This window comes from Uloborus diversus, chromosome 7, assembly GCF_026930045.1.
Source record: "Uloborus diversus isolate 005 chromosome 7, Udiv.v.3.1, whole genome shotgun sequence".
NCBI lineage: Eukaryota > Metazoa > Arthropoda > Arachnida > Araneae > Uloboridae > Uloborus > Uloborus diversus.
The window spans coordinates 17,442,407-17,453,021 of NC_072737.1; the positions used below are offsets into that span (position 1 = coordinate 17,442,407).

Here is a 10,615-nt window from a genome sequence, read left to right on the forward strand (position 1 = left end):
CAGGGCCCTGAGGCTAGAGAGGACCCACGCCGACTTGTATTATTATCAGGGGTGCCCACCAGGTGGGGGGGGGGGGGTCATATGGCGCAGACTAACGGCACTGAACTAATAACTAATACGGCACAGAAACTTTTAAAGGGGGTTGTTTTGAAGGGCATTTTTCTCATTTTTGGAGGGGGGGGGGGCTCTTATTTTTGGAGGTGGGGTTCCGCGATTTTGAAGAGAGGGGGGGGGGGGTGCCATTGCCTTTAGGGAGGATAGGCACCCCTGTTATTATAAATGACTTTTTGAGCAATCACATTGCTTATTGTTCTCATTTGACTGTTTTGGATTCCTATGATTTTATTACAGCACCACCGTCGACCGACCTCACGATTCTGCTCCTCTAGCGAAAACCGTCCGTCTATATCCTATTAACACACGCATACATACACACACATACACATACACACACATACGCACACATCTGCGCACACATACACACTCACGCGCGCGCACACACACACGCGCACACACGTATACATACACACTCACGCGCGCACACACACATTCGCACGCGCACAAACGTATACATACACACTCACGCGCGCACACACACACGCGCACACACGTATACGTACACACCTACACAAACACACACACATACACATACGCACACATACACACACGCACGCGCACACACATGCACGCACGCACACACACACACACACTCATGCCTGCACACAGACACAAACACACACGCCTACACACACACACTCGTGATTGCGAAAAATATAATTTGAATACAAGATGTCAAAATTCAAATTTTTTTCGCCCTTCGATTTTTTTATTTATTTATTCATATTTTTTTCCGTATTTACAGAACAAGCTTGACCTAGGTCAAAGCTGTATTGAACGTTTAGCCGCATAAAACTGCCGAACAAGGACGAACAGGGCTTGTCGAGAGCCCAGTAAGCCCCCTCCCTCCACCCCTGCAACAAATACTATTTCGATGCGCACCGCCCCTCAGGTGTCAGACCCTTAGTTTCTGGTTATAAGCTGACACGGTCTCTCGTTGGCCCTGGGGATGAATCTCAGATGTTGTTTAGGGGGGGTGGGGGGGCCAGAGTATTTTGGTTTCTGTCTTGAAATTTGACAGTTTAGATATCTTCTAAAACGGGGATTCTCAACCTTTGTATATTTCTCTTAACATTCATGCATCACTTATTGTAATAATATCTGCGGTAGTTTCAAAAATATGATTTTTTTGAAATCGAATCCTTCGTTTGTGCTCACCCTGTACTTCCTACAAACGGGGGGGGGGGGAGGGGGAGACATAGAAGCAAGGGCGGATCCAGAAATTTTTGTAAGGGGGGTAAAGTTTCAATGGCCAGCGTTCTCTTACGCAAAAGTATATCAGTTAAGCAGGGGATGGTGCACCTCTCATATGCTATGGAGCAGCCCTCATATGCTATGATGCACCCTTCATATGCTATGGTGCACCCCCCTCCCCAAAAAATAGATTATAACCCTTTCAAATTACACCTTCTTCCCCTAAATGTTTCAATGGCGCAACCTGCATCTTGTAATCATAGTCCCTCACATTTTCATCAAAAGTCATATTTCTTAAGGCAAATAGGCTGGTCACGTGAGAGCAATGAGATTTCAGCTATGACAGCTATGAAATAGATGCAAAAAGCATTTACAAACACACATGTGGTTCTAGGTGAAAGAGTAGTCTGAAAATACGTCAAGCTCATTAAAGATGATTGTTCTTTTGAAAAGGAACAAAAAACTCAAAATAGCAGTAGCCCAATAAGCAAAACCAGTCAATCCTGTGGATTATGACGCACTGAGAAGATATACCTTACAGAGCCAAGCAAAACAAGAAGTTCTGTCTAGAACTAGACGAGCCTACTTTCCCGTATACCCATACTACTTTCTAGTACCTGATCAATAATCTCAAAAATAGCTAAAATCACAAATTTTTTCAAACATATTTTTAAAATACTTTAAGCTGATTTCTAGGAATAAAATATTACTCACTCATCTAAAAAAAAAAAACGAACAAATAAAATTGAAGCAACTTTTAAACAAAGCAGCTAATACACTTTTTTTCATAAAAAAAATCTTTAACAGCTTTCAAAACGAAAGAATAATAATTGAATTTAATAAGCTCATTAAAATGAATATATGATATCAAAAAAAAAAAAAAAAAAAAAAATCGTTTCTTTTTCCCTTGTTGCCAAAAACATTATTTTAAATGAATTAATGCACTTACCAAAACAAAAAAAAAAAAAAAAAAAAACAATAAAATGTACACTTACAGAAATAATTTTCTTTGTCAAAAAAAAAAAAAAAAAATCGTCTGCGCATATCTTAATGTAAATGTAATAAATGACTTCGAGTTTATTCGCCGAAAACTGAGTACCTAAATTGTAACTTTAGCGTAAAAATAAAAACAAGTCATATCAACAATAATTATTTCACAGTTAAAACCATAGCTGCGGAGTCGGATTCGGATTCAATCTCATTTTGAGATAAAGGAATCAGGGGCGGACTGGCCCTAAACTTTTAATGTGGAAAAGAAATTCATGCCGGCCCCATCCAAAAAAGTTTGGCTGTAGTTTTCCAAACCTAAAAAGTTTCTAGTGTGTTTTTTCCAAAAATATAAAAGGTTCCTCCCCCCCCCAGCCCCCCCTCACCTCTCTCCCCCCCACCCCCCGCTGAAATACCAAGATTTTTTTTTTTTTTTCAGAAATCCTTATTTAACTTTTCATTTCAAGCAAACTAGTGGGCAGATTGATTTAAACCAAGCATACAGCAAACGCCCATTATATACAGATGATATTTCAAGGATCGAACTTTCTCAAAAATATTTGCAAGCTTAAATTGCTCTACGCAATAAAAAACCTCTGTGAAAACTTGTGGCTTCTTTGAAAATCCGCATTTAAGAGTATTTCGTTTATGTAAAAGCGAATAAAAATCTTATTTTAAATAAAACGTAATACATTTGAGGCAGTGAGAAGTAAAAGGGTGTAAGTAGACATTTTCAAGTTTTGAGTAAAACTCGTATAAAGATTACATCCTAGGTAGGCTTTCATTGAATTTTTTCTAAATCATGCTGTACAGCGGCACCTACCAGGGTTGCTAGTACTATCTCTTGCCCCAAGACAGAGGAGGGGTCCACCTACCATTTGTACTGGTTATCTCCAAAGTTTCAATTTCTCCTCTTGCATCCCTTGCTTCTCACTACCTCATATTGCCATGAGCGGTACTATTTACGGATGAGCGGTACTATTGCCATGAGCGGTACCCTTTAGAAAAAACTCTTTTTTTTTTTTAAGTCTTTTCTTAAAATTGTATTGTACGTATTCAAACTAATGAATAATTCTTAGCAAATAATTAAAATTTATAGCTTGTTTCTGCTTTAAAATGCTATTTATTTCAATAGTTCTTGGGTAAATCATTATAAAATTAGCCTAAAAGCATTGAAATTTCATTTTATAAAGTGTTTTATTGTTATCATTATTTTTGAATCATTAGAGCATCCAGTATAGAACAACATATGTAGTCCTTAGCAGAAAATTGAAGCACGCGTAATTCTGATGTAAAACCTTTGTGTGGAAACAATTAGTAAACGTACTGTGTAACAAACACAAACATTTCAAAAAAAAAATATTGCAACACATGTTTTGAGGCAATAAGATAATCTTTTAATGCATAAGTTGTAATCTTATTGTTGTAAGTAATACGAATCAGCAGTAAGAGGGGGCGGAAGTTAAATCAAAACACAATTTGGAAAACATTTTCAGGAAAATTTTAGTGCAATAAAAATAAAAAATAAAAATAGGCAGAGAAGATCGGATGAGGAAATATTTCCGTCTTATACGCTTTAAATGATATCATATCTTAAATAATAAATAGAAACTTTGAATAAGTTGTAACCAATGATCCATGTGTAATTAAATGTTAAGAGAGAAGAAATAATAAAAACCTTTAATGTTTACGTTTTAACAAACTTTTTTTTTGCGCAGACAACATTTTTTGCGTTAATGAATTGAGTGTCATTTGTCTAAATAATTATTTTAATGTTCCAAAAAACTGTTAAATTAAAAAAAAAAGAATTAACAATGTTTTTTTTTTCTTTCCTTTATACTTGATTTTGTTCGTATAAAACAAAAAACTAATTCAAATTAAAATGCAATTTCAAGATCTAGATTACATACCTGTGATAAGTTGAAATTGAATTACTTGAATTACATACACAACAATCATAATTAGTAAAACTAATATATTTTCTTTTTTGAATTAATTTTTTTTACTGAAATTATTTAAAAACAAGGCGGTGAACTCTTGGTGATGCATATATTGTGCCGAATATGCAAGTATGCAAACAATTGTAAACATAAATATTAAATTCTTAAATTTAAAATGCACCACAGAAACTAATATTAAACATAAAAAAAATATTCTTGATAATTAAATATAAAGCCAAACTAGGAGCCAAATTTAGCGTTTTTATTTCAAAAATTCGTTTGCAAAACAATGAAAACTTTTAGGTAGTGAAAAAAAATGAAAAATTTCAGACACAAATACTTAAATTTTTTAGATACTTTAGAACAATTCTTAAACAACTAAGAATTTTATGGAAAGTAAGGCAACTTAGACCCGTTGAAGCTTTAAGCCATATACTTTTTTCTTTCTTTGTTTTGGTAATGGACATTGTCCTGCGCATATTCCACACGAGTGTCCTTTTTTTTTAATGCAGTAGTGTTTTATGAACATTAAAACACAAATACAGCAACTGGAAAATTTTAGAGCAAAAGTAAAGGTTGCTGGGAAAAGCTGACGTGCAATGTTCGGATTTGTTCTTTAGAAACAACTTTAATGCTCGAATTACAAATAATAAATTTTAAAAATCGTATTAAATCTATTAAACGCTGTAAACTCAAAATCTTTTAAAATATTTTCATTTTTAATTTTCATATCAATCAATGGTGTCTTATTTTCCATTTTACATAAGAAGACATCCTAATGTACCTAAACTTATTAGTTTCAATTTTTATCATAAATAGTATTGTAAAAGGTAATTTATTTTTAAATGCCAAAACGAAATATACAACTTCAAAGACGTTTTTTAAATTAGTTTTGAAACTTTAAACTTCTTTATCGCAATCCGTAATTTTTACAGAATGAAAAAGTATTGACGAGAAAAAGTTCTTCTCATATAGCCGCACCTTTTATTTATTTATTTATTTTTTTTAATGCCTAGTTCTGAGATTGCATGTGGCTTTCAATTTATTCAGTGCGAAATGGTTCCTCATCCCTCTCATAGATGAGGGGGTGGGGGGATAAATTGGATTTTGTTTAATGTATTTCTGCTTTAAAAATCGGGAAGACATTATTTATAATGATAAATCACTGTAGTTGCTGGTATTGATTCAATTTATAAGTGCTGAGCCAGCTGAGCTTCTTTAGACTTACACTTTATTAATCTGTTTTAAGAATTCATTAAGATTGCTTATACGCAAAATAAAACACCAACTAATATAGGAAATTATGATTGGTTACTGTAGCGTAACCCCTTCCTCACTTTCTCTCTCTGTTTTTTTTTTTTTTTTTTCTTTAACTAATTTGTTTATTTAACAGCAAAACTGAAATTTACTTCAGGAATGTTACTACGTCATAAAATTTAAAGCTAAATGTAAAAACAATCCGTGTTATATTCATGAATTAAATAGATGTATCTAAAATTGTAAGACATTTTCTCTTTAAAAGTCAAAACAAATCACATAAAAGTTTATGGATAACTTTCAATACGAATTACAAATTCTATAGCATAATTGCTGATTGTCAAGTAAAATTTTAAGTTGATATTCATTTTAAAATTAAGTCTCTAAGAGAACGTTATGAAAAGGATATTTTGTTTTTATTTCTAATCAAGTGAAATATCCAATATATTTTAAATCAGTGGTTTCCAACCTGAAGCGATTACCCCCAAAAGGTTGATTTGGTTCCTCCAGGGGGCAATGAACGTTCAACTAACAAAAATTTCAATGATAATAATAATAATAATAATAAACATAAGTAATAAACATAAATCGTTATATTTTTTCAATTTTTAAGTTCTAATGATTTGTGTTTATTAATAATAATAAACATAAATCATAAGAATTTAAAAATTGAAACAAAACAGCAAATATTGAAAGTGAAAACGTATGCAAAATTGATAGTCCAGAGTTTAGACAAAAAATCATGAGTTTAAAAAAGAAATGAATTAAGTTCAGGAGGGCCATGCACATTCTCATATCTTGGACAAGCAGACGAATTGTACTCAGAGCAGGTTCTGGATACAGGAACAAAACATTCTCTCTCTCTTCTTTTTTTTTTCCTTCAAGTTTAAACTGCCGAAGTTTTTTATTCTTCCAAATCCTAAATTTTATACCAACAAAAAAGGAAAAATGTTCTGCTGTCTTTGAAAAGTACATTAATAATCTCAGTTTATTATCTCGCTTCAAAAATTAATTACTCTTGAAAAAAAAAACATAAAAAATGTGTGCAACAATAAGTGGATAAAATTGGTACAGTATTTAGTCTTTAAATTAAAATTAAGTACAGTAAAACCTGTAAAGTTGACCACCCTTGTAAGTTGACCACCTGTCTATGTTGATCTCTTTTGTCAGGAAAGGAATTAGTCCTATCTTATATAATGAAGGAAAACCTCTGTAACTTGACCACCTATCTATCTTGACCACTAATGTACACCAAATTTGGTTTGGAGTATTGTAAAAAACCCTTTGTATGTTTACCACTTGGTTTATTTTTAAAAATTTCTTCAGTAAATTATTTTATTATGAATTAATTTATTATTGTTGTATTATTATTATTATTATTTGATAGCTTTCCAAGAATGTTTTTATGCTTTGATGATGGACTAGCATTTTACTAACTAAACAGCAGCATACAGCTTATGCTGCTCTTTATTCTCCAAACTTGTTTTTCATTTGTTGTTCTATTTGAGATAGTTCTTCGTACTTTGTTCAATAAAAATAGGTGTCAGTAGAAAAGTACAAAGTGTTTTCTTTCAGTTGCAATAGGTTGTGGTAATACTGGAATTGTGCTAAGGCCCGGATCTGTACATTTTGGGCCCTCTGCAACAAAATGGGTGGGGCATTTCCCTAGTGGCCAGCAGTGTCTATTTGTAAAGTTAATAAGTTTTAATGCTAGTTTTTTTTTCTTTTTTTTCTTCTATTTCTAGGGCCATTAGTCCCATTGACATTTTAATTTTGCCTTCATGAACTGAGAGAGTCGAGGTTGTTGCTATTTGTGCTATAAGTGTTACATAAAAAGGCTTCAAAAAGAAAGTTAGTTGAACTTGAAATTAATAAAGAGTATGAAATATTCAAATGAATTGAAAAAGGAGAAAGCCAGAGAAAATTAGCTGGCACGTATGGAATTTCTAAAACTACGGTGTCTAATATAGTTTAAAACAAGGAAAAAACAAAACTATTTGAATAGTATTTTTAATTATGGTTTCACTTTCAATAATGTTAAACAATGAAAGTTAGTTGAACAGAAAGAGTAATAAGGGTGAATTCCTCGAAAAATGAATACAAGGTGCGAGGAATGACAAAAAATATTTCAAAAAATCATTACTGTCCTTTATAAGCTGACCACCGGTCTAAGTTGACCACCAAAGTACTGCACCGCGAGTGGTCAAGTTACACAGGTTTCACTGTATGCAAAAAATACCTAATATCGATTTTACGTTGTTCTAAAATTTGCTTTTTTCAAGGAAAAAGGTAAGGGGGGCGACAGATAAAAAAATGTTGGAAATCACTGTTTTAAATATTTATACTGTTTGTACTTTTGTGAATTTTATTTTTGCGAAACGAAAATAGATGAATTGGACGGTGTTATACAAAAATGAGTTATCCAACAAAAATTTTCAAAAAAATAATAAGTTATTCACATAGGTTGGCAGATAAACTGATACACTACGGGGATACAAAGTCGATTTAAGCCAAATTCTGAATTAATATGCCATCTATGTTCTATGAAGTTCAGCTTAGAACTCAATTTACTCAAAAGTACTGCTTGGTGGGTTGACCCATTTTTGTGTAAAACCGTCAAGTTGTTATAATTATAACCGATAGTTCAAGTTCTTATTATTTAAAGTGCTGATGACAAAAAAATAAATAAATAAAATAAATAAATAAATAAAATAAAAAAACACATGATGATTAAAAATATTAAACTTACCTAAAAAAGATTCTTGTCACCGTTGGATTTAAAACACATGCAATCCCATTGAGCAGTCAACACGGTGTATAACAAATGACTCGTTTTTTTCCTCGGAGAAGAAATTGAGGTGATCTCAAAATTATCTAATTGGTTGAGAAAGTCATGGATCTATCTTTTGCAAAGTGCTGGGAAACATAACAAAAAAAAATGAAGGATGAAAAGGGGAAAAAAAGCTTTTTAGCAGACGTTTTGCTCCTATATATTCTATTCTTAGGATGGCGCCTTTCAATTATTTCATTAGAAAAAGGTTCAATGTAATCTTTTCCCAGACAGTCTCAGATCGTCTCAGATGGCCACAAAAAAAGATCCCCACCCCCAATAAAACTCCTTACCAGAATTCCAGGAAACATCAATCCCGAACAGATACGAGAGATACCCATGGACCCTGAAGGCTTCGCTTCGAAGACCACCCAACAAAGACATTGTTTCGTTTTCCCTACGTAACAAGATACGGTAATACAGGCAAGGAGCGGCCGTGCTCCTCTCCCCTCCCCCTCCCCCACCCAAAAAGACCCAAAGAGCATTTCTGGCTTTCGTCCTCGACACAAGAACGGCCGTCCTAGCTAAGAACTTTTTTTTTTAAATAAAATTGAGGAAAACGGTACGTACACATTGAATGCACAGAAAACGGCCCGAGTTAAGGACGGCCCATGTGGAATTTTCCACATCTCACACGTGGCCAGTCCGCCCCTGAAAGGAATCGGAGTCGAATATTTAAGAATCGGAGTCAGTCATTTGTCATCCGTATATAAATTTTTGCCAAAACTACGAAGTCAGAGTCGAAGTCGGGGAGTCGGAGTCCGATTAATTGTCGGGCACAGGAGTCGGAATCGGAGTCAAGTGCCCCTAAATTCTCGGAGTCGAAGTCTGGAGTTTGGCGTCAAGAGTTATTTAGAACAAAATGTGTTTGAAGTAAGTCCGCCTTCAAGTGCGGAATCTACATTGACTTTCAGTTTCCCCGTAGGCGCTATTGTTAAGGGATTTGAACTGTTCAAAATTGAACGGAAAATTGTTCAAATCAAAAAGATATTTTATATACAAGTTTTTCATCAAAATCTTTTTGCTACAAAGCTTGTTTGAAGCAAATTCGCCTCACAGTTCGGAATTGCCTTGAATTTCCCCGTAGGCGCTAATGTTAAGTTTTTTTGAACTGTTCAAAATTGAACAAAAAATAATTCAAATCAAAAAGTGAAATTTGGGAACGAGGTGTCCTCGCCGAGATCTTTCGAACAAAAAAAAGTTTTTCCGAATCGGACTATTCATTCAAAAGTTATTAGGGGGGGGACAGACAGACAGACCGACAGACATTTTTCCCCATCTCAATACCCTACTTTCCAATTTTTAATTTTTCAATATTTATTTAATTATTTTATTTATTTATTTATTTATTTATTTTTTTTTTTTATTTTATTTATTTTTTTTTTTTTTCGGGATATTTTTAAGATGCATTAAGCCTTCTTTCATGCTTTTTTCTTCTTTCTCTGACTTTTACTGGGAAAGTAGGCTAAAAAGAAAAAAATGTTAAACTCAATTCCAAGTACTGTTTTTTGGATCGAAAAAACTGAAGTTAAATAATAATTCCAGGGAAATTCTTGTCACAGGGGAGTCAGCTGACCCTTTGACCCTCCCCTGAATCCGCCCTTGCATATAGAAGGTCAATGGGACATTTCAAAAATGTCCTTTTTCGACAAAAATTTGTCTAACGATTCGGTGAATTATCATCATTCAGCAAAATTTGGAATTCAGTTCGGCAAATTGATAATTTTTACCCTCCCAAAAATCTTTAACTTCGGGGCACCCCTGCCTATAAAGAAGCAAAAAGAAAGGGACTTACCTGGGGCACAACACGTGGTATTCGAATCCGATTCGATCTGCTCGCTTCCAGCAACGATATCCTCACCGTGCAAGGGGACGTCTTGCAAATGGTATTCCTTGCCATCCTCCGATGCCATGGCACCAAACAAAAGAGATTTCGCGATCACAGAATCCCAAATTTGAAATGATCGAAGACGAGTTAGTTTTAAAAGTAAGCAGAGAGAAGTGACCCGACCCGTCCTTGACTTCCCGCCGCGAGGCAAGAGAAAAGGGTTGTTTTTACCGAAGGGTCAGAAACTCGCTAGGAATACGCTCGTGCGACGTCGCGAAATAGGTCGTTTTGGTTTACCGAACAGAATGTGTTATGGAGAATGATGAGATGAATAATGCATGGCGAAGAAAGTTTCGGATGTTACGCATTCTTATTAAGTTACGGAAAAAATGAAAATGTGTGTGTGTGTGTGGTTTTTTTTTTTTTTTTTTTTTTTGAGCAATCACGATTGCTTATTGTTCT

General features: G+C 34.1%; 1 protein-coding gene across 1 annotated transcript in view; it reads right to left on the minus strand.

Moving 5' to 3' along the window:
* LOC129225991 (retinol dehydrogenase 13-like) overlaps nt 1-10,344 on the minus strand; it is a 36,305-nt gene extending 25,961 nt beyond the window's left edge. Inside the window, exon 1 of the mRNA XM_054860563.1 lies at nt 10,121-10,344. Coding sequence (XP_054716538.1) covers nt 10,121-10,238 — 118 coding nt within the window. The 5' untranslated portion in view covers nt 10,239-10,344. The remainder of the gene's footprint in view (nt 1-10,120) is intronic.
* Between the last annotated feature and the right edge of the window lie 271 nt (nt 10,345-10,615).